The 26,361-nt window shown below is 37.7% G+C and overlaps 1 protein-coding gene across 1 annotated transcript; it reads left to right on the forward strand.

The window, feature by feature from the left end:
- The first annotated feature begins 8 nt into the window (after nt 1-8).
- VWA3A (von Willebrand factor A domain containing 3A) lies at nt 9-25,179 on the forward strand. The gene is made up of 34 exons (XM_039560028.1): nt 9-203; nt 853-935; nt 1,163-1,280; nt 1,917-2,018; nt 2,112-2,194; nt 3,111-3,165; nt 3,919-4,017; nt 5,073-5,179; nt 5,457-5,582; nt 6,837-6,945; nt 7,339-7,404; nt 7,867-7,992; nt 8,400-8,538; nt 8,628-8,731; nt 8,968-9,048; nt 10,087-10,181; nt 11,084-11,203; nt 11,333-11,407; nt 12,112-12,256; nt 13,148-13,346; nt 13,794-13,864; nt 14,858-14,998; nt 16,393-16,492; nt 17,528-17,638; nt 18,006-18,103; nt 18,253-18,405; nt 18,921-19,029; nt 19,717-19,861; nt 20,351-20,495; nt 21,508-21,659; nt 21,929-22,055; nt 22,641-22,738; nt 23,103-23,166; nt 24,233-25,179. Exons 2-34 carry the CDS (start codon nt 871-873, stop codon nt 24,236-24,238), a joined length of 3,534 nt encoding a protein of 1,177 aa, XP_039415962.1. The 5' UTR covers nt 9-203; nt 853-870; the 3' UTR covers nt 24,239-25,179.
- Nucleotides 25,180-26,361: the final 1,182 nt, after the last annotated feature.

The following is a 26,361-nucleotide window of genomic DNA, read 5'->3' on the forward strand; positions in this document are numbered from 1 at the left end:
CGCGCCGGAGCCGGCCCCGTCTCCAGCGGCAACGCCGCAACACCGGGCGGGGACCGGGTTGGGCCCCTGCGCTCCCGGGGCCCCGCACAAGGGAAGAGTCGGGGCAGTGCCGGGAGGTGCTGAGAGGGTTTGGGGGGTCCCTGTCACTGGCGCGGTGCCCAGGGAGGGAGGACGGGGCACGGGAGAGCCTTTTCCCCCGTCAGGTGAGTCTCAGCGGACGGGAGTGGGCGGCGCGGGGTCGGAGGGGCCGAGGGGTCTCTCCCCGGTGGGGTGAGGTGAGTCTCGGGCACGGGACACCGCGGGGTCGGGGAACCCAGGGTTCTTTCCCCCGTGAGGTGAGGAGGGTCTCGGGGATGGGAAGGGCTGCGCTGACACCCGCTGTGAGCCGAAGGGCCCGGGTGGCCCGGGACGGGGTGAGGCAGTGGAGCCCGGCCAAGGGAAACCCGGGATTTTATGGCTTTTGCTCGACTCGTACTGCACCTAAACCCGAGGGCAGCTCGCCCACCCGCTGCCAGCCCGGCTGGCGCAGCTCCCGCCGCCGCTCTGGGTTTGCTGTGATTAATCTCTTCTTCTGGTTGAGCTCTGTAGCCAGTCTCCCAGCAGCTGTGCACACATATAATTAACTGCATAAAATCCCTTAACAAGCAGCTTCTGCAGAATGGTTCCTAACTGTGTTTTCTATAAATGGGTAATTGTAACTTATCTTTATTTTTTAGTTTACTGTTGTCCCACATACAATACAAATTATCATTTAAGTTGCTGACAATATTAATACCTTTTAAATAGTGTTTATTCCTGAGTATTTTAACTTTTTTGCTCTAATTCTGTTGTTTTACTTTTGTTTTTAGCAAGGCTAAGTCTATTCATATAATGGATACGCACGTCAGGAAAATGGCGTGGTTGTTGGACAATGATCAATATTTGGAAAAAACTGGGTGAGGAAACTTACAAAATCTAGTTGGGGCTTCATATGGAGACAGAAAATAAGTTAAAGTTCATGTTAACTGTGTACTATGTCCCTTCAAAACATCCTATATTAAATTAATGCTTCAACAACTGTCAAAGTATAAAACCGTTCCTACAGAAAAACTTGAAATTACTTTATGACAGTACAGGAATATTATAAGTAATGAATTGCTTGCATAAAATTACTGTCTTGTAGGTTGACAAAATGCCATCTACAGGGTGATTGTCCACCATGGCAAGATTTTGCTGTGCCTCATCTAGGACCAGATAATGGATTGCTGGAAAAACATACCAGCAAGACACAAGACGTGCTGGTAGGTGGCTTATCCTACAAAATGGAGCAGCTAGTACAGTAATGCATACCCACTATAAATTCAGAGTGGGAAACAAATAAACTGATAGGCAACTAATATGCTTCCTTACATACATTTGCATATATACCCAGACAGTTTGATAGGCATAATTACTGATGTCATGAAACTACATGTAGTCTCCCTGCAGAGATGAATCAGTCTGTGAACAAATGAGGTAAAACAATAAATGAGATCAACTGTTGATACTGCATTTTTCTTCAGAAAGGCAGGAGCCAGTATATATCACTTCAGACTCTTGAGTCGTGTTTGGGAGATGCTGATTTTTATTCCTCTCTGGTATATCACTGGGGTATTTATTTTAATTCTTTTATTGAGCTCTCCTATTTCTTTTCTTAATTCCTCTCTGCTCTAAACTAAGTTTTTTTTTTCCTTCCTTTAGCTCACAATCTGGGGGTATTGTGAAAGCTTCTTTTCCCTTGTATCCCACATTCAAAAGAGTATTCCAGTACATAAAATTATGTTCTTGGACATGCACTGCCCAGCAGCAACTTTCCTTACTACTCACACTTTTGTCACATTTAAGCAGCACATGTAGTTTCTCATACTGCGTGTAATTTTTTCTCTCTTGATCTGTAGAGAGGAGAAATGAAGAAAACACAGTCTCAAAAGGTGCAAACAACAGAAGAATGGATAAGAAACTACAGTTTGGAATCCTTGCAATTAACATTCGAGTATCTGGTAAATGAAGGCAGTATTATTTTGTAAGTACAACACTGCCTTTTCTCTAGTCAGTCATAACTTGTGTGCATCTCTGATGTTAATCATGCATAGTGCTCCAGGAATTCAGGGAATGGTGTTGAAGAGATGGAGTTTACAGAGGAGACCGTTACCGATTTTGAATCCAGAATTTCTGAGTAAGTGTCCATCCTGTTTACTGTTTTGATTCTGTATCTCCATTACTGCAGGCACTGCCTTAAATCTTAATTTTTTATCTCTGGGTGCCTCGGAGTATCTCAACATTAAATCCTTTCTGCTGAGAGAGTAAGGGATAATTGTATGTCACTACAACTGAGGTTTGGGCTTTTTTAAGGAATATCCTTATCAGCCAGGTGTTGATGTGAAGCAGTTTGCTCATTTTAGAAAAGCAGCCAGTGAATGGTCAGGTTTCCCTATGTAACACAGTGTAGTTGGGGGTTATACTTAGTGTGACTTGGATTGGTTTCAAGTCATGGATGCAGTCATGACGTGGAAGTTGAAAGTTTTCTAAGTGAATTTTAAATGTATAAAATCAAGAATACTTAAATAATTTAATTTATAGGTTTAATAAACTGTAGAATAATCATAATATTTTTGCTGGTCTTCACAACTGATAGGAGTGGTGGCATTTCAGCATACCTCACTGTGCCAGGCTTTTATAAAACAGAAGCAACTTTTCTGTTTTGAAAAAGCAAAAAGGGTTTTCCCCTTTATAATGTTGGTTTAAACTTTCTGTTTGCCAACTTGTAAACACTATGTGCATAGAATTAAAAATAAGTTGGCTAAAGTAAAACCATTTTAAGAGGACAGGAAGCACTTAGCTTCACCTCAAGCTATAATTATTTTGATATTAAACTGTTAGAAGTTGTGCTGCTTTAGGGGAAGAAGTATTTAATTGGTTAGCCCTGCAACGACCAGTTGTATAAGGGCATATTTAACATATTTTAAAATATCTTTCTCACAGATTTTGCATCTGTGAGAAAAGGGATGTGATGAAGACAGATGGTTGATTGTTACATTGAAACCCAGTGTGAGAGGATGCAGTAGCTAAATGTGTGCTCTGCCTTTTGTCAGAGTGATTGAACTCTATCAGCACCGAATTCAGTGGCTGTTGCAGGACAGCAGAAAGGTAACTTGAACTTTGCAGTATATTTTTAGAATGGAACTCTATATGGCATTAAAGAATAAATTCACTTTTGAATATTAGTGAAAAGTGGCTTCCAGAAAGCCTTTCTATTTTCTTTATTTACTACAAGTTCCACATCATATGCAGTGATATTGACAGTGGATTGTTTTTCCTGATCTTTCATTGGTATGCAGTTCTCTGCTTTCTAGATTCAGTCTTTGTCTTTGCAGTCTTAGTCATCAGGTCCCCTCAGCACAATTTAAGTGGGAGCAGACAATGCTGAGCTTAACCTCTGCCTGGAGTGGAGCTGTCTTGTAGTTCATTGTGCCCAGTCTTGCACAGCTGGTTCATCCCACTGTGCCTGGCAGTGCTAATGCTCAGGATGTAACTCCCTCTCAAAGGGAATAGAGAAAGGAGCAGCATTCCAAAATCTGGTTTCCACAAAGTTGCTTGATTTAGCCTGAAGGAGATGCTGTAGACAAAGTTATTTTTCATTTATCCTCTCAATTAATGGATAGGTTATCTTGGGAAGGAGGTGATATGATTCCCTGGTAAGGATTAACTGGGAGCCAGTAGGACTCTTTTTTTCTTTTTTTTTTCCTCCTTGATTTTGTCACTGTGTTATCTTTGTGCTAAAAAGTTTAAAATTAAAATGAATACCTAATACTTAATTTTAAAATGGTGTTGTGCAGCATAAGCAGTAAAATTATTAAACTGTAGATAAGCTCATATTTACAGTGACCTTTCTCTTTTTAGGTGTTTGGCGTTATAAAAGGAACTAAAGTTGGACTTTTGGTTGATGTGTCTCATTTGAGTTATGGACCTAGACTACTGGATTTTCAGAAGAACCTTTTGGTAAGTAATAATAAAGCAAATTTTGCCAATTTTAACATACTAATCAAGCTTCTGTGGAACTAGAAGCCAGGAACCAAACAGAAAAAAATCTGCTTAAAATCCTAATATACAATAGAATAGAAATTTTCTGTTGTAGAAAAGCATGCTCCAAATGTCTTTGAAAATGTCGTATTTGTTAATGTCCAGATCAAAACAAATCCAGTATATACTTCAAAATATTAAGGGAAGTGTTATTGTTGAAGTTTCTCAATTCTGTCAGCATTCTCTATGGAATAAACTTGCCTAACAAAAGCAGCTGTAAGAGGTAGAGCCAAGCTGTACACAGAGCTATTTATAGTAAATATAGTTTCCTTTAACTTTACATTTTGTCACAGTAAGGCCCACTTCACAATCTTGTCAGAACCCTGGTGAATTAATAACTTTCTGTGTTCTCAGAAGAAACTTGTCCTTTATTGTGCTCTTTGTTTTTAGAAAACTTTTGTAGTAAGGAAGGAAGATACAATGTAGCTGGTTTACTGTCTAAAATTGACACTTGGTACAATTCAATTTCCCACATTCAGGAATTATTTACCATCAGTTTGTATTATTTGTGGTTTTTCATTTGTGTGTTTCAAATAAAACTCCTTCAAGAAAACTCGGTTTCCACAAACTCAGTCTGGTTTGCTTAGCCTGAATATCTGAGCTGTTGTTTAGCCCTGTCCTTGATTACGTGCTAACCATTTTTAGAAATTGCTTGGTGGGTGAATATGTGCATTCTGGATCACTGCTGTTTCATGTAGTCATCAGCTGAAGAGAAAAACTGGTACCAGTACAGCAAATACCCCTGCCTCCTGCCCCATTAACCAATTAGTTGGAATGCCATAAGTTTGCAGGTTTTGTCTCTATCCTTACCAAATATTTGAATCTCTATGAGCTTTTCTTGGAAGCTGTTTTTAGTGGCAGATGAAAAAATTGCTGGAACTATTTCTAGAAAATTACTATTTTTAGTCTTTTACATGATAACCCTACCAGAAGCAGCATGGATACTAATGCATTCATAATTTTTTATTTATTAGTGCTTAATGGATGAACAGCTTTGTTATAAGAAGCAATTGTACTGCCTCTCATTCAGTACAGAAATTTCACCACTGTGGGAGAGTCCAAAAACCATCAATGTTCATGTGTAAGTAAGTTAATTTCTCTGAAAAATAAAGGTGTTTCAAACAAGGTCTCCATTTAATTTGAGCAATCTCTAGTATTGTAGGTAATAGTGGTTTTTATCTTGTGCCTGCAGTGATTTTAAGAGGGGAGAAAAGCAATGAATTTGATCACGTGATCAGTGGTTTCAAGATGGTTTTCATGTATAGAATATCTTAGCTGCTCCTGTGGTTTGTAGTAATCTTCGTGATCTATCTTACTTGGCACCTGTACATATTCTTTTTCTTTTTCCCCTCTCCTAGGCTACATGAAGCAAGACAGTGGATACAAGAGCTGGAGCCTGGTCGAGGCTGCAATTTGCTGAAAGCTTTGAGGCATGTCCTCACGATGAAAGAACTGAATTCCTTGGTTCTTATTGTAGGAAGCTGGTAAGTTCATTATCTGTTGTAACAACCAGATTTAACCTGGATACAAGATTGGTACAAGAAACTGAACTTGATACAAAAATAAATACAAAATTTAAGATCCAAGTTTTACCTATTTTTAGTTTATACCTTTGAATGCCTTTATTTCTTCCCTTTTTTACTATTTATTAATCTACTCTTTTGTGGTATGAAGCTATGTTTTTCCTTTGAAGATCACTTATCACAGTAATCTATTGAGAGCCTGCTAGCTATAATTTTACATCAGTTAAGTGTCATTAAGGATGTCACTGAAAGAGTCCACACCTGTGGGAAGATAAGAGGATAAGATAGATTTTGCTGTAAAATAGCATTGAGCATTCAAAGATTGTGTTCTCTCTGTGATCTTAGTAGTGCTGATGGAGAACTTAAAATGTCTGATTAAATAAATGAAACCAGATGAGGTTGTGTAAGTTATGGACTTAAATTCTGCAGTTCTACTGTCATAATTTGAAAATTGCAATACTGGAGTTGGGATTACGAGGAAAAGACTACAGTAAGGATTCTGGGAGTGTTACCTTACCCCTAGTTTACTAATTGTATTTTATTTTAAATGTGCAAAAAGGGATGGTGTAACTTTGGCAAGATTGATACTTAGGGTAATTGAACTTAAATGTCAGGTAACTTATTGAACGCACAGTATTGATTAAAAGCTTCCAAGTTTTCTGCTCTGAACAGAAAACAGAAGTTTCTACTGTGAAAAATTCCTTAATTTCTGTCCCTGGCAGAAGTGTAGCTGGAAGGAAAGGTTTTTACTAGCCATCAGAACTCAGGAAATGAAAGCTCTGTGGGCCACTAAGTTCTAAACATAAGACAAAGTTTTACTTTTTTGGTGCCTTTGGAAACAGAGGACATCCTTACATACCAGAGTTGAAAGGTTTTCTATCACAGGGGCCACAGTTCATGATTTTTAGCTTCCAGGGCTAGCAGGGAATATTTCAGAACATTTCAATCACAAGCTGTTATGAATGGGAACAGGATCTTCGTGGGTTATCATTCAGGGTTTTAGGACAGAACCAAACTCCAGTAGTGACACCTCAGTAATGATTGAAAGAGGGAGAGAAGGTCCCTCCAAAAGCATGGTAGTGCTAAATAAATAAATATTTCCCATGATTTATTATTTCTTTCCCAGGGTTTTTTCCATGACTTCTTTAGTTGGCCTTTTTTCCCATTTGATTACTGCCATTGTTAATATCCTTTTTTTTTACTTTTTTTAATCAGCCCTGATCAGTCTTTTGAAATATTATGTGATTATGCTCAGCAGTGTATGCTGGGGAGAAAACTGCAGATTCACACTGTTACATATGATTGCAGCAACCCTGCTTCTCTGGTAAGTAATTGTGTTAATATTTAACTTCCTTAAGTGCCCTGTCATTTTTTTTTCCTATTCAGCTGTAATGCCTTCTCTCAAAAACTTGTGGGGAAGGTAACCTAGTCATTAGAGTTCTTGAATTAGTGCTGTATTCTCTTCAGAGCAGATTTGCACACATGAAAAAATTGTTTGGAGCATCATCTTGTAATTTTCTTTACTGAGTTAGTTTTTCAGCCATATTAAAATGAGACTGGTAAGCAAATGATGGAAACAATTATTTTGGCTTTCTCGCTATATGTACCTCAAAGATTCTTTTTCTCTCTCTGCTGAGAACTGAATACCAACAACCCACATTATCAAAAGAGACCACCAAATCAAAGTAACTGTTTCTCTTCCTGTTTTTGTATGTAGGCAGTTCTAAAGAACCTTGCAGAAGCTGTAAGAGGCCGTTACCATTGCTACTCTTCCAGCGGAGAGGTAGGTGACAGGCAGAGGCACAAAGCATTTTTCTCTCTTTCTGATGATTCTTTGCTTTGAGAAGGTAAAATAATTATCACCTGAGTAGAAGTTGATAGTACGATTTGGTGCTGAAAGTCTTGGTCACAGAAATGCTGAGGATGTGGTCAATAAACCTGTGGTTAATTCTTTCTGCAACTGAAAACATTTCCTAAAAGTGCAATAAATTTTGCAGTTATTGTTTACTGACAGACAGCTGATAAAAGCAGTGGCTTACTGTAGAATGATTCAAAGTAATAAAGTAATATCTTGTTTATAAAGGATTACTAATTCATATGCAGTGCATTAGATACATTTATACCCAGTTCTGCTATGCCAGGCAGTCTTGTATTGATGTTTGCACAGTTAAGTAAGAAAGTTGGTTTCAGTTGGTGTTTGAACAGTACTTAACTTATTTTTCCCCATTTGTTTTTATAATTGCAGAAATTCGATAGCAGTGATTTTCATCTGCTACTTCAGGAATCCCAGAAGGCTAAGGACCTACTCAACAGCATCAAACAGACTTTTCAAAGAAGAGTTGGTGGCTTGCTTAGTAGTAAAACAGCAGCTGTATGTATCTTTTTATTTTCAAATGTACTTTGAATAATCAGGGTTAGAAATTTTAAGTGTTCACAATATGAAAAAAAATTGTACGATCAGGTATTTTCATAAGTGAGCTTTGAATATTCTGTATTGAACATCTCTTGTAAGAGCAAATTAAGAACCAAATCTGTAAAGAAGACCTTTTGCTGAACAGTCTCCAAAATGCATGAAAAGAACATCGTCCTATGATCATCATGGGAATCTAAGAGGATCACTAGCCTAACTCTATGCAGGATCATTTAAATGAAGTTCCAACGGTCCTTTAAATTGGTGAAAAGATACTTACTCCCATGTGATTTAGATGGACATTTAAATCCACTGCAAACTTATATTATCCTAAAACTTGCAAGAGCTTTTCTTGAAATCCATTTTAGGTTTCCACAACATTTGCAAGTACAGCACCTTCCAGCTTCTTCCCAAAGCCTCCAAAGCACAAAGGACCATTAGTTATTCAAACACCAGGCATCCTGGCCAAAACCTCAGCAGACTGGTTAAAGACATATGGATTGAAAGGTAGCACAGAAAGAAAAGCTTAACTGGTATGAAACATGAATTAAAGACAGAGTATGTGTTTTATTTAATGTATTTATTTCTTCCTATAGCTAAAAAGTTAGACCTTTATCAAGTTTTGGCTCCCAATGCTTTCTCTCCTGTGGAAGATTTTGTACCTATTCTTAAAAAAACAGTATCATCAACTCTACATGAGGCAAGTGATGAGGAATTTTTTTTCTGGGTTTGTGGGGTTTCCTTCTTTCTATTGCTACATTTTTCTAATTAAAATCAGTACTTTATAAGGTGGCTGAAATTTTACAGGCTGAAATTTGAGTCATAGATTCAAATCAAATACTTAGGTCATTCTTAAGAATGGCTCAGGAAGAAATTCCATGTTAGTCTGTCTTACGTTGGGTTCTGTTAAACAGTTAACACTATTTATCCTTCTAGAAAGTGATGATGCAGTTTGAATGGTATGATGGAACTGTGAAAAATATCCATGTTGACCTGCCAGTATTGTACAACTATCAGGTGAGTTGTCTGTCATGATGTGGCCTTGTCAGGGCTAGACTAACATCTAATTATTCCTCATTAATTGTCTTGTTAGCTAAGTACTGCAGGGATTCATGTGCAGACAGCTGTCCATGAAAGTCTGCAGCCACTGGAATTCTTACAGGAAGCAGTGATTCTTGAGGATTTCCTCCTAGATGAGAATGCAGGTCATCAGAGAGTGGGACAAGTTGAATAAAAGAGAAGCTGTTTTGGGGATATTAGCAGCCAGGGTTTGCTATGTAGGTCTATCAGTCCGTTTTCTTTCCCACTTCACTAGCAGTCCTGACAAAGGGCTATGGGAATGTTTCCAGGCAGGGCAAATAATTCATTAAAGTGGGATTGATGAGAAGTCTGTGGAACTCTACAGCCAGACCAAAAGGAGAGTGTAAAGTGGCTGAAATGAAAGCAGCTTCTGTGGTTCCTGGCTCACTGGTAGATGCTTGTTTTATGCTCCAAAAGCATGTTACATTATAGCTTTATTTCCAAGTTCAGTGCCCTTTTCTAGCTTGAGATGCCCTCATGTAATGCCTACATATACTTGGAGAGGTTGTGGTGTGTAGAGTTTGGACAAATTACCTTAGTATCAAATTGATACTGTGTTAAAGAATTACATGTGTTTGAGAATATTGTGTTTATGTTAAATGATGTGTTCTGTTACAAACACTGCCTAAAAATGCTATTGAAGAAAGGGTAAGCTTGCAAAAACTGTATTTTTAAAGCTTTTTTTCTTTTCTTTTCTTGATATGCCTGACCACTGTTTTGGGATGTGCTAGCAAGAGGAAAAGTGGAGTGGAGATAGAGACCTTTAGATTCTATGTTGCTTTTTTTATCACTGTATGTTTTTTTCATGGCCTGTGTATTCATATCTGTACTAAGAATGAAACGTCACTGTCTAAATGAATGAAAATCTTTTTTATTTTTTTCATTACTGTGTTATGGTATTTCTTTATTAAGCATTTGGCAATAAAAGACTTGAACTTTTTATTTTTAATATAAATTTTCTTTATTTGTGCATAGAAAATCCTTGCTAAAATGGTAAGAATCTATGAGAAACGAATTGACTGGCTGTGTGTTGCTAGCAGAAGAATATGGGGAAGTGTTTGTGAAAGAAGGTATTGTATTTTTTTTGGTGATGTTTGAAGCTTTAATGTGTTTGAGAACAATGTTTGTTTACGTTTTGTCTGAGGCCTTACTCAACCTCAAGTGCACATTTGCTCTTTTTTACAAACCTTGAATATGAAGTTTCAGACAAAAGGAAGGTAGCTGAGGCCCCAGTTACCAGAGATTTTCTTGCTTATTGGTTAAGGACTGAATTAACCCATCTGGCCACTGTATTGTGCTGGCAACTCACATCCCACTGACTGTCCATCTCATCTGTGGGTCTTTTCAATACTACTGCTCCCAAATTATCCCCTGTCCATTAACCAACCATCCTGCATTGTCTCTGCAAGCAAGACTTCAAACTGACCATGCTGAGAATCTCATCGTTAACACTTTTCTCAAAACAAGTAATGTGCTAGGTACCATCAGTCAGTCCATGCCTGAGCAACCACTCTGGCACTGACATGCTGAGAGAAAGCTTCTCCATTTGTCTTTAGAGTAATATTCCATGTGTTCTGCAATGATGGCTGGGGAAAGGACAGTGACCTGTCCAACAACTTCTCCTTGCTGGCAAACATCCACGCTTTCCAGGAGGGTTTTAGATACTCAAGTACAGAGAAGGAGGAGGACCTGTTTGGGGTTCAGCAGCCATTATGGCACTACAAGTCACCAGTACCCTGATTATTCCATAGTTTAGGGAAGATAGAAGTTTCCATTACTGTTACTTTTTTTCTTTTTAAAATCTCACCTAATATTTTGCAGATTTTTTTTAAAATATAGATTCTGTGTTTATACATTTTGATACATAGGTAGCAGATACTTTCCCTGACAAGTTAGAGTGCACTGAAGATAAGAATACATCATTAAATAAGATTTTTTTCTTTTTTTAATGAAAAACATATTTTTTATATAGGGTGGTTATACTTGTTGATATATCAGCAACAAACTTTACCTACATTTCTCATATCCAACATTCTTTGCGACTTTTACTTGAGGAACAAATGTCAAACAAGGATTATTTCAATATTATAGCGTAAGTAACTATTTAAGAGTGTTTTAAAATAATTGTAATGAGATTTTTCTTTTCCAATGAATTTATTTTATCTTTTTCTTGTTCTAAACCATAATCTGAACGCTAACTGCTGTTACCTTTCCATGAAAGATTTGGGAGTGACATTGTGCCTTGGCAGCAGGAACTGCTTCCTTCCCAACCAGAAAACTTAGAAAAGGCTTGGAGGTAGGATCAAATAATTATCCCATATATGTGAATTTCACAGGTTCCTTGAAATTAGATAGAACAGAGAAAAATTGTGGACAACTAAAAAAAATTATAAGTTTATCATATTGTAAAAATAGGCTGCCATGTTCTACACTGATTGTTCATGGTGGTTTGCTGTGAAAATACCATTGTAAAGGTTAATATGCCTTGGTGACTTCATATTTCATATGTATACATTATATATATGTACACAGATACAGAAGTGTCTGTAAAAACACTTCATGAACAGGTTACATAAAGAATTGAAAACTGCTTCGAATACAACTGGGATGTGAGACCTAAACTATCGGTTTTTTCCCACATGCTTTGGAAAAAAGGTTTCTGTTTGTGGGGTCACACACAGTGTCTTCATTTTATTTCTGGTTTCATTTCTATTTCTGTAAGTTCTATAATATTAATATTTTTCCACATAAAATTAAGACAGAATTCTTTCCTCTTTATGCTCTGTATCTTACTTTAAAAACTGATTCACCATGCTGGCAGTACAGAAACCAGAACAAATAATTTGGGCCATTATATAATCTGGTTTTGCCCTCTGTCATTTTCAAAAATTTTAGACTCCAGTGCAGTGTTATTTAAGATACTTAGTGCTATTTATTGCTTTAAGCAGAAACAGGAGCTTTTGTTTCTTCATTCTTTGAACTGTAAACATCTTGGTTTAGGTGGGTGTTGAGGTTGGAGTGCAAGGGCAGCAGAAATTTCTTGAGTGCACTCAGGAGAGCTGTGGAAGTTGACTTCAAAGACAAAGACAAACACAAATCACAGGGACTCTACCTGCTGGCTACTGGAATACCTGATCAGGAAACAGTGAGTGTCATCATAGACAACTCTTCTCCAAGTTCCTATCTAAACTAATCTCAGCTTTATTTTTCTCTTTTTTTTCCTTATGGCTAGTCATCACAGTTCATTGGCAGAATATTTCTCCTTTACATACCTAAGGCAGCACAATTGCCAGCATCCCAAACTTCCATTTCTGCAATTGCTAGTCATGTGTTGGAGGTAGTAATTATTAATTATGTGTGAATTATAGAAAATTCAAGATGTGCTTTTAGAATTCCTTTCCCACTCCAGCTCTGGACATCATTTCCCTGCAGATTTCTGAGTTCAAACAAGCTGATTGTTTGTATTTTATTATTTCCTTATGACTCATGGGAACAAAGACACAAATAATTTTCCAGTGGAACTCCATAGCACACAATGTAGAGACAGCTCCTATTTTTTATCCCAGAAATCCCTTGCTTGGATCCATGTTTGTAGTGTGTGCACTCCGGGGCCTTTTCTACATGTGTGCAGTGAGGTGTCTCCTTTTGTTACCAAACCTCTGGAAATTCTGGGCAAACCTAAGAAACCATTAAAGCCCATCTGGCTGACAAGGAAACGAGGGACAAATGGACAGTTTCATCCCTGCTTTGCTTCTGTGCATGGCTAACTTGGTGTCCACGGTCTCTGTCTTTGGTTCCCAAACCTACCCCAGCTCACCTCTTGCCTGCAGTAGAACTGTTGCCACTGTAACCAGCAGCAGTGACAATGGGTGTGTATCTGCAAGGATGGAGGAGGCACTGGGCTGCTCAGGGTATGTTCCTGTGCTGAATTGCTCCGATGGGGAGGATTTGTACATCAGTCAGGAACCAGTGGAGTGGATGGAAGCTTGTCTGAGGTAGAGGCTCACCACTGATGTTTCTTTTTTCTGTCTCACAGCACACAATCAGTGCTTACGTGGCTGAGGTTTGCAGAGGTTTTGATTTACAGCTCCATGTCTGTCTGTTCAGTGCAGTGAAGGGCACTGACTCCAGCGGGGTTATTCCAGCCCGCTACGCCACCCCAAGGGAAACTGCCAGTGCTTTTAAAGAAATTGTGCAGGCAGCCAACGGGAGGTTTCACTGGTTTGGAGAAGCAGGTATGAGAAAAGGAAAGTCAGCACATGCTTCTTTTTCATTAATGAAAAAATATTTGTTAATGCTTTTTTACTCCCAAGTCAAGTAGTTTACTTTTTTTAGGATATGCTAATGCTGTACTAGCACTGAGATATAAACACAGGTTATAGTTTTATTGAGACTTTCAGTCACATTGCAGAATATTATAATGCAGCCTTCATGAAGGAATTTGTTCGGGTTTTTTTTTCTATTTGAATTCACTATTTTCTGTTAACCTTTTTAAAGATGCTCCTTTAAAATACAGGTTCTAATACAGAAGGTCCAGATGGTCAGGCTTGCTGGAAACAAAGGCTTTTTGATTCTTTGCATTGGTATTTAGCATGTTCTACAAATTGTTATGCATTTTTTTAAAGACTTATTTTGTACACTTTAAAAAAACCCATTCTAATTGGCATCTGTGTGATTATCAGGTATTTTTGAAAGTGATGATATTGCCAGTATTATATCTGAAATGGAAAAAGCAAAGAACTACTCCCAAAAGGTATGAATTACATAGAACTTTTTAGATTACATGTTTCTTCCTAAAAGATTTCAACAGTGTTTGTTCAGCTGACAATTCAGGAGATGCGACAAAACCCTTTTATGATGAGCAGGAATGTTCTAGAGTGTGAAAATAGTGACCATAGAGCAAATATGGACTGGAAAGCAGCTGTACAACAGCACTGCAGTGACTGCTGTTGGAGTAGCCATGATTCCTTACCAAATATAAGGAGTTTACAGTTCAAGTGATTCTCCTTTTTGCTGCCAATCCTGTGATGAATTCTTTTCAAGTAAATTAATTCTTCATTATAAGAAAGTTACATTTGTTAAATACAATTAAATAATACTACATTCTTGTAAGTCCCAGTGTAGGGAGGGCTTGTCATTAGCATGGAACCTTTGTCAATTCTAAAACAAGTTGTTTTCTGAAGTGTACTGAGGGTGTAGGACTAGACTGTATCTCTCTATATTCCATGCACATGACTTTTTTCCAAAGATATCCAACAGAATAACTGAGGCAGCATAGCCAGCCTGGCAGTGTGGGGGCTGTTTCTTATAAAAGTGTGTATAGAAAGAGATATGCAGTAAGAACCTTGTCCAGAGGGCTGAGCACCCTGTTGGATACAAGTCTGAATCACAAAAGTTGGACTTTTTTTAAAAGAAGAGCTGGTGGCTATTCAATGACATTTTAAAATACCTTGTTATCATTTCACAGTTGCATATACTTGGCTCACCATCTTCGATTTGTCCTAGCCCTGGTCTATTTACACTGCTGCCTTTTGGTTTAGTCTGCCCAGAGCAGGAAGGGTTTCCATACAGTGTGTTTGAGCAAGCGCAGCACAAAGGGATTTCTGTTCAGTTAGAGGTGTTAAGCATTATCAAATAGGAATTTTATTCATTATTATAGTAGTAAATACAAAATACTGTCTTTGAAATGTCATTTATTTAAATTCCATGTATATGAATTACTAAACAATGTGAATTTCCATTTCAGTGTGCATTCCTAGTGGAGTCCTTAAAGCAACGCTCAGTGAATCAGTCTGTGACACCCCTTACACCACGAGGAGACTCAAATGTGCTTACAAAGAAGGAGAAAAAAAAGCCACAGAAGGTGCCATCTCCTAAACCCACAGCTGTGAGTCTGGCTAGAATGGTTTGAAATGGTCCAATTTTTAATATGCTGTGTGTTAATTAGAGATCCTACCCAGCTATTGGATGCTCCTCTTGGTGGGAGAAGTGCTCAGCTGAAAATCTGAAGGAATAAAAACAGCACTGTGATAGTACTTTGAATTTATGTTTGCATTCAGAAGGCTACATATCCCAAAAGTGCATCTTACTAAGTAATTCATTATAATGGAACCACACTTTAGTATCAAAAGGTGTCTAAATAATCCTTCCTCTGACCTTAAAAAAATAACGGTTCATGGAAATAAAGGCAAAGTAGAAATGTGCTTTACCAAATTACATCTATTTTACAAGTCCTTCTAGAAGGTCCTGAGTTTTATGGTGTTCTGCTCATTTACAGATGAGACAGCTGCAGTTCAGTAGCATGTATTTGGCCTCACAGAGAGCCAGAATAAAACAAGAACAGGATTCAGCACTGGTTTCCTGCCTGCTGTGCTTATTTCCATGGAGTTACACTTCTGAGTCCCTTGGGATTTTGCTGTTTCTTTGTTCATTTTGGCTGTGCATGTGTCTGCTTTGAGTAGGAGTGCACATGTGTACTATGCATAAAGGGCCAGTGCTTACTGGAACTTTCAGGTCTCATCTTTGAAATGGGAATGGCACTGTGGGTGTGGGAATGTAGGAAATGGGAATGTAGGTGTGGGAATGTTGCAAAGGCTTTGTAGGTCTTCCAGGCTGTTTTATCAAAAGTGACATATTCTCAACACCTCTTCACAAATGCAGGAGAAACCAATCACTCGGAGATGACAAGAGAACACAGTTTGCAGGGATTAAACTTGTGGAAGACTGGTACAGGGTTGTCTGTAGATGTTCGGTGATATTTATAGTAGAGCTGTATGTTAAATTATATGTCAGTTGCTTGAAGGCTCAGTGTCACAGCAAGTCTTACTCTACAGTAGGGTTAAACAAGTGCTGGTGTTGCTTAGCAGACTGCTCAACCCCTAGAGGGATAAGCCAAACCTAAAGGAGAAATTACTGGTGTCAGCACTAGATTTCCAATATTCAGTAAGATGCAGAGGAAGATACTAAATACTGCATTCTATAAAGCAAGGCCATTACCATACTAGACTGCTGGCAAAAATAGTCCAAACTCCTCTCCCTATAGATGTTAGTTGTCAGGTTTATGGCAGCAGATGATATTGGCAAGATAATTAAAACAGAGCAATTACAGTTACTTAACCCAGCAAGAAACTGCAAATTAACGTGTTGTCACGGCAGTCTGTGGATTTGTCAAAGCCAGAGTAAAGCAGGAATTAAAGTATAAAGAAGGATAGTTCCAGGATAGAATAATGCAGTTATGATCCAGCTGAAACACTTTTTACATTTATTTTTTTGTTATTGAAGGTACTTAAGGATGTTAAAGGCAACCATGGTGCAGAGAGAAACACTCCTGTAAGAGTCCTGGCATGGCGTCCTCCTAGTGCCAAAGCAGGAATTCCACCCGGTCTGTACGGATTAGGGGCTTTTTGTCTTCAGTTTCTTCTGGGTGTTGCTTAAAAGACAGTATTTAAATTAGAAGTTTAAATTAAGTTTTTAGAAGCACCTGGAATTGTAATCTTTAATCAGATTGATAGGAAACATCGTGTTTGTTTTGGAATTCCTCTGGGATGAGTTTTAGCTGTAATTTGTCTTGTTTGCTTCTGCACTGTGCAAGGAAGGAACTCAGCACAGCTGTGCAATGATTTCCAGGTCCTAGGATTGAATACCTGACCTTTATCAGGAAATGTCAAATGTGTGTGATGGAAAGTAGAACCCCACTGTGTTCCATACCTGAGGCCATAAGACTCAGCAATTCAGAGATGTCATCAGTTCAATATATACATGGTCACTAATTCTGTTAGATTCATTTTAATTAATATGCTGTTCCACTTGGTTTATTTATGATCTAGTCATGAAGGCAAAGTACAACACCAGTGTCAGTTTGTCTGAACTGCTGACTCTTCCAACTGCTCCTGGTCTATGAAAAGCTCTTAAACTGATTTCAGTTACTGTTGGTCCCTTAAAGCCCAATTCATTTCTCCTCCATTTTTTTGTGCTTTTCCTGTGTTTTTTTCTTTGTATCTTTGCTAACATCTGCAATTTATTTTTCTTTACATTAAATTTGAGTCTTCAAATCTACTGATATTGATATGTAGCAGTGTTTACAAATCTGGATTCCTTTTTGCATCTGAGGTGCTTTGTACAAAGTAAATTGGTTTCTCCAGCAAGTATCATGCTTGCTCAAACCCCTAATTTTTTCAAACTAACTTCCTGATGGTAATTTATATATTTGTAAAGGTTTTGGTTCCATTTCTATGAAAGCCTCCTAAGTTGTGCTGTAATATGATTTTTCTTAATCAGTACCTAAGAAAATGAAGCATTTATAATTCTGGTAATAGGAATATATGAAGAGAAGAACAGAGTTCAGCTCTTCTCATGTAAGAGTTTCATCCAGCTGAACTAAGTTAATAGGGGTTTTTTATCTGTTATTTACTTGTAGCACAAAGAGCAAAAGAATGGCCTCATACTGAGAATAAAGGAAAGCACAAACCAAGGAAGCAACCAGAGCTTTCTGTGTCTGTATTTTACACTGATGAAGGAAGAAGTGTGGGTATGTGTTATCAGGATAGGATGGGTGAAGCCCTTTTCTTATCAGCACTTTTATTGTAAAACTGGCAGTATGATAAGTCACTGATAACCAGTGTGCTTTAAACAGTGACTGGAAGAGAGTTTCACTTAGCAACTAGTGATAAGGATTTTTAGTTTGGGTGCAGGTGGGTGCCTCTTTTTGCCCCCTTTTTTTTTTTTTTTTGGTTTTTCTTTTGTAAAGTCCTTAGGAATCTTTTGGTCAAAGGTGCTCCCAGGAAAAGTGCTGTGATTATGATTTAGATGATTACAGGATATTTGGTTTGGAATTTTTTGAAGGTGACAATTTTTAAAAATAATTTTTTTAGCTACTTTGTTCATTCCTTAAATAGGTACAGTATATCAGAAGTATCCAAAGGCAAAGTGCATAAGAAAATCTGTTTCCTCTGTCACATTGCCAGAGGAAGAGGAAATCTCTTCAAGCAAAGAGGTATTTTTCTCCTTATTTATTAATTGCCATTTTGGAACTATCCCTCTGAATTAATGTAAATATTAATTGTGATTCTGCACAATGTCCTATTACTTAAACTGTTCTAATATTTGCCAACAATCTGTTGCTCTATTTGTTTGTCTTACAAGTGGCTGAGCAAGTACAGTATTAAAAAACTTAAACTGGAATTGCCCAGACTGATGTTTGGTCCAGGCTGTACCCACCAGAAGAAAACTGTGGAGTCTCTGCACAAGAAAGTATCAGCAAAATACTGTTCCATCTTCCCCAGTGCAGAAATCAATGTAGGTTTTGCAGATGTCAGGTACCTACATTATTAAAAGGCCTTGTGTAGTGAATGTTGATTGATGTTTCTGGCTTTCTAGTGTGACACTCTCTCCACCCTTCCCTGTTCTTTCTAAATCATACTTCTAGTAGAAAGCTGGAGAAGGTCTTTTATTCATCACAAAGAGCCACTGAGTATGTTTGAAGTCCAAACTGCATGTTCTTTAGAATGTGCAGCATCTCCTCTGCTCATACAGTATGAAAATAATTTTTGAAATTTAAGTAAAACTTTTCAAAATCATGCATGAGTTGAAACTGGGAGAATATTAGATCTTGGTTGTTTCAGTTTGTGTAATGACTGGAGAGAAGCACAGACAGTTAAATGCAAGCAACAGAGTCACAGAATTTTTCTTACCCTATTTCATAGATGTAAAGACAAAAAACTCCCTGATTTCTAATGCCAGCATTCCATATGCAGCAGCTGAGCTCAGATTTCCTAAAGTAAGATGCTCTTGTACAAACTGAATTCTTCCAGGGGGTGGTGAAGCATCTGCAGTTCCACCCCAGAGAACTGGAAATCTACACAGAACAACTGGGGAAGGTGTTGCAGCGTTATATCCAGAGAATGCAGTGGCTTCTCTCAGGTATTGGTGTGCCTCTGGTTTTCTGTAAAGCACAACTCAAATATACACAAACCCTTCTTGTCTGCTGTTTCTGGTAGAATAGATCTGAACATCAATCTGAACCTCCAATAGGAATAAAGGTTCTCTGTCTTGCATTTCATTGAAATTTTAAAACTTGTTTTTGTGAATACAAGAGAATTCAGCATCTGTGCAGCTGATGAACATCTAGCTTGCTGTCAAACAGCTTTTGCTCTTTGTGTGTTCATGAATACAGAGCAAAGCTTTCTATCAACAGCATAGATACAGTAACATATACAAGCAAAATTAGCTTTTCTGCATGTTTTGCTAAGAATGTGCCCTGCTTAGAAGTTCAGCATCACTGCTGGTGAAGGGTATTTTGATCTCTCTGTTGCTCATAAAGATCTTTGTTGGGAAACAATTTAATTTTTTGCTGGATTGTAAAGGAGTTACAAATTATTTAATGTGAGTTACCACAATTAGGTAGTAATTAATGCTTGATAGTGCTAGATTTGAAATGGCAGAAGACTTTTCTATTATTAACCTTTTAACTACCTAATTGCCACATAGATTAGACTTAATTATGTAGAAATGTGGCCAGAATTACCCCTAAAATCTGAAGATTTACATTATGCTCAATAAAATAAGTCTATGGAATAACTCTTAATTAGTTTCAATGTTGTGGCCCAGGCAGCCGAAGATTGTTTGGTACCATTTTAGAAGCAAATGTCTGTGTTTTGATTGATACATCTGGTTCCATGGACCCATATTTGCCACCCATCACAAAAGAACTTACCTCCCTTATCTGGGAACAGCTGAGAAAAAATGAAGTCAGGTATGGTGAATGACTGATAAAGACTGAAATCTGCACTCATTATTATGTAATCAAATTGCTTAATAATTACAGTAATACACCACTGAAACACAATTCAGGTAATTATTATATGTTAGAGTATAATGTGCGTGTGACAAGAACTGCTTTTTCTGTTGCTTTTACCAGTTTTTAGTTGTAAACTCTCTAAGATCTGAGCCTCTGCCATAGGCTGATGCTGTTTACCCTTTTAGGGTCAGCATTCCCATAGATTTTCTGTTCATGCAAAGTAAGATATGCTTTTTGACTCTTCCAAGGCTGAACATCTGAATCCAACACTAGGCTCTTGGACTGGGGGGGACAGTGATTGGGTTTGGGTTTTTTTGCTGTTGGGTTTGTGTTTGGGTTTGGTTTTTTTTAATTTTATTTATTTACTTATTTCAAAACTGGCTTATCCATAGTGACTCATTGCATTGGTTAGGGTTAAATGTTGTGGGTCATCTTTCTCCTCAGGTTTAACCTGCTGAGATTTGCAGAAAATACAGAGAGCTGGAAAGAGTATCTTGTAGAGGCAACTGATGAAACCTGCCACGATGCTGTGCAGTGGGCTTCCACATGCCATGCTCATGGCAACTCCTGCATGCTTGCAGCTTTACAGGTTGGTGGGCCACAGCTTGGAGAACACAGTGTGTCTTGTGGTGGTAAAACACTCCCACCTGACTGGTAATGTTCTAGGAAAATTATGTCAAAGTGTACAACCTTTTTATATGCAAATCATGGAACAGTTTAGAAATTAAGTCACTGTTTCTGGCCTCAGGGCTCATAGATACTTGAATTAATTGCTCGTACTAAGTTTTAAAAAAAAGTCAAATATCAATAGTTTTGTTAATATTTGTGTTGAAAGAATACTGGAGAGGGAAAATAGCCAGGAGCTCCAAGTGATGCTTATGTACAGCTGTGGCTGTGATATGTTGCTCCAACCCAAACAGGATTTTAAATAAGCAGTGTTTGTTGGAATCTCATGGGTTTTGAGAACAATTCTTGAACTTCAGTTACAAGTAAAGAAACTTCTCGTATAAAAATACTCAGTGTAGAAATTACTAGTAATAATAACTTAAAACTGAATTTGCAATTTATGAGATTTAAAATTGAAATCAAAACAGAAATGTTGCCTTTAATGAATGATTCTTCTTCCAGACATCCTTGCACAATCTCTTTATAAATGTTATGGCATTCATCATGAATCAGGTCCAGTAGAGCTGTAAGCCATGTCTGTAATACAAAGATGTCCACTGAGTCAATTACTGTAGCAAATTTGCATAATATTCATTCAAGTCCTAGTGAGCCTGATTTTCAGACATTAAACATCTTTAACTCCCATAAAATATGATGTAAAAATCTTTTAAACCAGTTCATTTTCTTATTTCAGTGAGTCAGGTTTTGGCAATGCCCTGCTTATAAATATGTTGTCTTATGCTACAAATTATCTACTTAAATTTTCAAATTTATATCCTTGATCTCCTTCCTAATTAGTGAAAATGAAAAGACAAAACTAAATTGATTAATGATGTGGCACATATAAAACTATCTTAAATCATTGGATTTTTGTTCTGAAGTATAACTTTTCATATAAATGTACCAATTATTTAAGTTTATTTTCTGCTTTTCAGAAGGCTTTCAGTTTCCAAGGTGTAGAGGCACTGTATCTATTGACTGATGGGAAACCAGACACCAGTTGCAGTCTGATTTTGAAAGAAATTGGAAGACTGAGAAAGAAACAAGATATTAAAATCCACACCATTTCTTTTAGCTGTGCAGACAGGTATATGATACTTCTCAAGAACAGCAAAAAACCTCTTAAAATTACTACTTTATTTATTGTCAGAAGTCTGTGCTACCAAGATGGTACTGGGGAAGTTTGTTCTGACACAGGTAATTGCCACATGGCCTCCATTTCATACAGGAGTTTATAATCATGTCCTCCAGTCTATTTGTTTCGATGTAATATTTTTGAGGAGTTTTTAGAAATTCTTTTGCTGTTGCTTTCAGAGAAATAATTTTCATAATTAGCTTTCTACTTTGTACTAACAGAGAAGCTGTAGAATTCCTCAAGAAGCTTGCTTCCCAAACAGGAGGGCGCTTCCACTGCAGTTCTGGAGGTGAAGATGGACAATTAGCAGCACACAGAATATTGACAGAGGGGCTGGATGATGAAGATGTATGTTCAATAAATCGGTTTCTTTTGTTTCATTGCAACTTAGTTCTTCATCAGTAGAGAAAGTTCATTTAAAAAAGAAAAATAATGAGAAAAAATAATACAAAACTCCTAAGGTATTTCACATTGAAACCAAAAGGAGAAATCTTAATATCTGTCTTTGCCTTTCTGCTAACTGCCTTGGTGAGGGTGCCCAAACCCATGAAAGGAATACACAGGGAAATATAGGTTTTGAAAGAGAAGTAAAATATATATCGTGTGTCTGGATGTGGGTTTTAAGCTATCTTTAGCTTTTACTGTGTCTTCTTGTCCTTGACATCTTGTGTTACATTTAATTGTAAAACCCTTGTACAGTGCTTAGCACATTAATTCTCCAGCGTGAGACCTCAGGGAGTGCCACAGCAGGAAATGTTACTGAACAGAACCAGGTTCAATCTGGGCTTACTCTGCTCTCTCCTTGTAAGACCAAGACCTTCTCTGCAAGTAGCTAGGAGTAGGGAAATTTAGAGATTAGGCTCAGTTAATTAAGTTGGTGAAAGAGAAAAAGATAGGTGCAAGTAAAGTTAACTATTTTAACTATGTTTTCAGGATCCAGTTTTCCCTTACTTTGAAGGAGATGATTTAAAGAAACTTACTCAAGAAGTAGCAAAAGCTCGAAGTTTTTTAAAGCAGGCAAAATCTTGGAGGTGAGTATTTATCAAGAATCTTTGTATTTGTTATTTCATGGAATGCAGACAAGAATATCTGACTCCCAATGTCTGTTATATAAAAAATAGATCTGGAGAATTGTCTAGAATAGGAGTGAAGGGCAATTAAATTCTATTGATCATTATGTTTCTTCATTGTTATCATTCCTAACTGCCAGTGCAGAACCAGAAAGCACCAATTCAATAGGAATAGCAGGCAAAAGTACCTGCAAAAGCTTTAAAAAGCATTATACCTACTCGTTAAAGGTCACACAAGGACAGGGCTAAACAAAGACTCCGAGGTACTCTATGCCTCTGTGAAAAACTGCTGTAATTCTTTGGGGTCTGTTTTTCTTTCAAACAGATTATTGCTTGAAAAATGGAAGACAAGCCAAAAGGACAGTTCTAGCTTTCAGAAAAGTGCTCAGGTAAAGAGTCACCATATTTCCATCATAGTTCATGTATTTCAGCAGAAGGGTAGTGTTTTATTAAATGTATTCATTTCTAGCTGTGACTTTTTCCAAAGTTGAAAACATTTGTAGTGATTTCAGTTCTTAGCTGAGATAGTCCACAGTAAAACCCAGTATAACCAAAGAACAGTTCAAAGAGAACTGTTAGGGGTGAAAAGAGCAAGGCAGATGTGTATTTGTAGTTGTTAATGGTCTAGCAAGCAGTTAAGCACATGAAGGGTTAGAACCAGATGTAACAGCTGTAATAACAACTGCTGCATGGGCTGCATGATTTATCTGTTAAATGAACAAGGCTGACTGAAAAAGATCCCATTAACAGCAAAGACAGCCTCAGCAAACATGGGACTGTCATTACAGAGTGGTGGGAGGCAGCTGGGCAAACCAAACCTCTCACAGAGCTATCCTGCTGCTTTTAAATTGGCAAAGTCTAAACTGCTGGGTGGAAGTACTTTCTCAGGGTTAAACCAGACACAGGCATTTGTCACAGAGCTGTTTGAGGAAGAACAGTGGGCACACAGACAGGTGCAGAGTTGCACTAGAGAACGTTGGCCTTCCAAGATATTCATCAAGGATTGTGCATGATTGAGAGTGTGTAAGGGGGTGTTTGAGCATGTAAGAGTGTGTCAGTGTGTCAGAGTGTGTCTGAGAGTGCAGAATTCAACACTGAAGGGCTGATCGCTCATGAGAGATGCTTGGAGAGGGAGCAGATATAAAACCATCCTGTAGGAGCAAGGAAGTTGTTCCAGGCATGCAGAAATAAAGGCTGCTCTTCCACAACTATCTCTGTTTTTCAACATTTCAAAGAGAACTGTATTGCTGGTAAAGTGTATAGGAGGGCATTCCTGTTAAAATACTCCAGAGTGCATAGCACTGTAGCCCCATTAAACATGTAAGTAAGGAAACTTGATTTCAGTTTAAATTGTATTGTTTTTCCATTACAATTTTGTGAATGGTGGTAGTGAGCCTATGCAGTTTATATATTTTGAGTTGTATTTTAAAAAGTATTCATGTGCTTCACTTGTAGGATTAAATTTTAGACGAAGAAAAGATGCTGAAGAGGTCTGGAATCATACCACTTACCTGCTTCTTTTCAAAGTGTGCTCAGAGCTTCCAGCTTCAAGAAGAAAAAGAGAAGATTTATTCTTTGTTGTCACAAGTGCTGGCAAGACAAGAAGGTGCAGATGGTAAGTGCTGCACTGACTCCACTTGCAGATTTTGCAGGATTTAAAGTAAATCAAGCCCTGAACTCTACGAAGTTTAAATATAAGTAGAGGATAGTTTTCAATATAGCTAATACAAATTTTAAAAGCGTATGTATTTCTAAAATAACCAGTAGTTATACAGGGTCACAACTTTTGTTTCTCTTCTACTCATCATATTAATAATTCCTTCAATTAGTTGCTGGTATGCCTAAATTGTCTTTTTTGTCAGTTGGTTTGAGATTTCTTTGCTGGTGCTTATTATCCATAATAGTTGGGACAGATGGCTGTGATGTTAGGAAGAGAATTCTTTATGCCAGTTTTGCATAGAAAGTCCAAGAAATAACCTTAGTGCAGAAAACAAAGCTTGTAATTCATGTTTTTGCACAGAGAAGTTTTGCTAGTAATTATTTCAACTCTTTGCTTTTCATGTTGGCAGTAAAGAAAGATTTAGAGTTGATGATTCAGAAATTATCAGACATGCAAGAAAGTAATACCCTGTTGCTGGTGTAGCCTGGTTGTGTTTGTATAACCAGACACTGCCAATCTTCTGAGCAATTCTGTTCTTACACAGTTCCTGTCTAGAAAGATTTAAAATATGTTTGCTAGTGCTAGTTGACTTATGAAATATACTTGTTTTTTACTGATTTCTGTAATGACAGCTCATTAGTATTTTGTAGACGTTCACCGTTGTCTTTTAGAGGGTTAGAAATTCATCTCAGGTGTTTAATGTATGTAATATAATAAAAATGGATTCAGACTTCAAAATTCAGATACTCGATCTGTGTTTATTCAGAGCCATTTGCATCTCCTGAGTGCCAGCTTATGGGGATGACTGGGTATCCTGTGATATGGGAGATGGTGTCTTTTCTGTCCCTTTATCTGTTTTATCTCTACAAAGAATTGAAGATTATTTCTATCATAAATGTATCTTTTTACTGTTGTATGCTCTGAGCCAGGTGACTCCAGCCTTCCATTGTTAGTACCAGCCTTCACTGGAATACTGCAGTTAAACTGGTGCTTTGTGCTATGCATCACCTTCTGTGATTTTGTTTGTGGATGTCTGTAACTGCTGAAATGATTTGATATGAAAATGTTAATTGTAAATTAACAGGATTGGTTACATTTCTGTTTGGGGTATAGAAATACTAGATGATGATCACTGATAAAATGAGGATTTGTACTAACAGAAATGTTAAAACAGTAAATCCAGGTAGAAAGGATGAGCTTTCTGTATTGCCAAAAAGGGTTTCTTATTAGTTCCTTGGAGGATTTAAGAAATGTCACAGTACTGCAGCATAGATTCTTACATTCCTATAAAAGTACTTTAAAAGAACTTAAAATGAATTACACTTATGCAGGTGTGTGGTATCAGAGGCTCTTTGTGAAGTAAGATCATAATGAACATGTTGGATTTTGCAAATGTGGATAAGCATCAGAGTATTTCAGTCTGTTGTGTTAGATTGCAATTGTCAGGGCTCTCATTTAGAGTCTTTTTCCCACCATACAGTATTTGGTGTTCAGAGGTTTTACTCTACCAAAACAATTGCATTTACACAGTGTCTCTGTTGGCTGATAGTGGATCTGTAACCCTAAATTTGGGGCAGCCTACATGAATACTCATCACTGAGCTGTTTGTTTCAGCTTGGACTGGGCGTTTGTTTCTGTGGGCAGAGCACAGCACTTTGCTCTGGTTCTCCTGAGCATGATCTCACACTCGAAGTAGGTGTTGGGAACCCAGAGCCTTCTCTTGCTGGTGGTGTGAGCTAAGGGCTTCTCAGCCTCCTGTTAAGAAAAATGCAATGAAAAGTAAGGAGCAAGTGTTGATGTTAGAATTTGTATGAGCACAGAAGCTGTAAAATAGTCAGATATTACAGCATTGAGCCACTGCACCCCATCCAAGGTCTCTTCTTTTGTGTGTTCAGCCTGTGCAGCCGAAGCCATGTGGTCTTGC

The sequence above is a fragment of the Corvus cornix genome, chromosome 14, assembly GCF_000738735.6.
Source record: "Corvus cornix cornix isolate S_Up_H32 chromosome 14, ASM73873v5, whole genome shotgun sequence".
NCBI classification, from domain to species: domain Eukaryota; kingdom Metazoa; phylum Chordata; class Aves; order Passeriformes; family Corvidae; genus Corvus; species Corvus cornix.

Coding starts and splice junctions, on each gene's coding strand:
- VWA3A (XM_039560028.1), top strand. CDS start 871: ATGGATACGCACGTCAGGAAAATGGCGTGGTTGTTGGACAATGATCAA. Junction 3,166..3,918: donor TGTTGCAGGACAGCAGAAAG/GTAACTTGAACT, acceptor TTCTCTTTTTAG/GTGTTTGGCGTTATAAAAGG. Junction 12,257..13,147: donor GAATACCTGATCAGGAAACA/GTGAGTGTCATC, acceptor TCTGTCTCACAG/CACACAATCAGTGCTTACGT.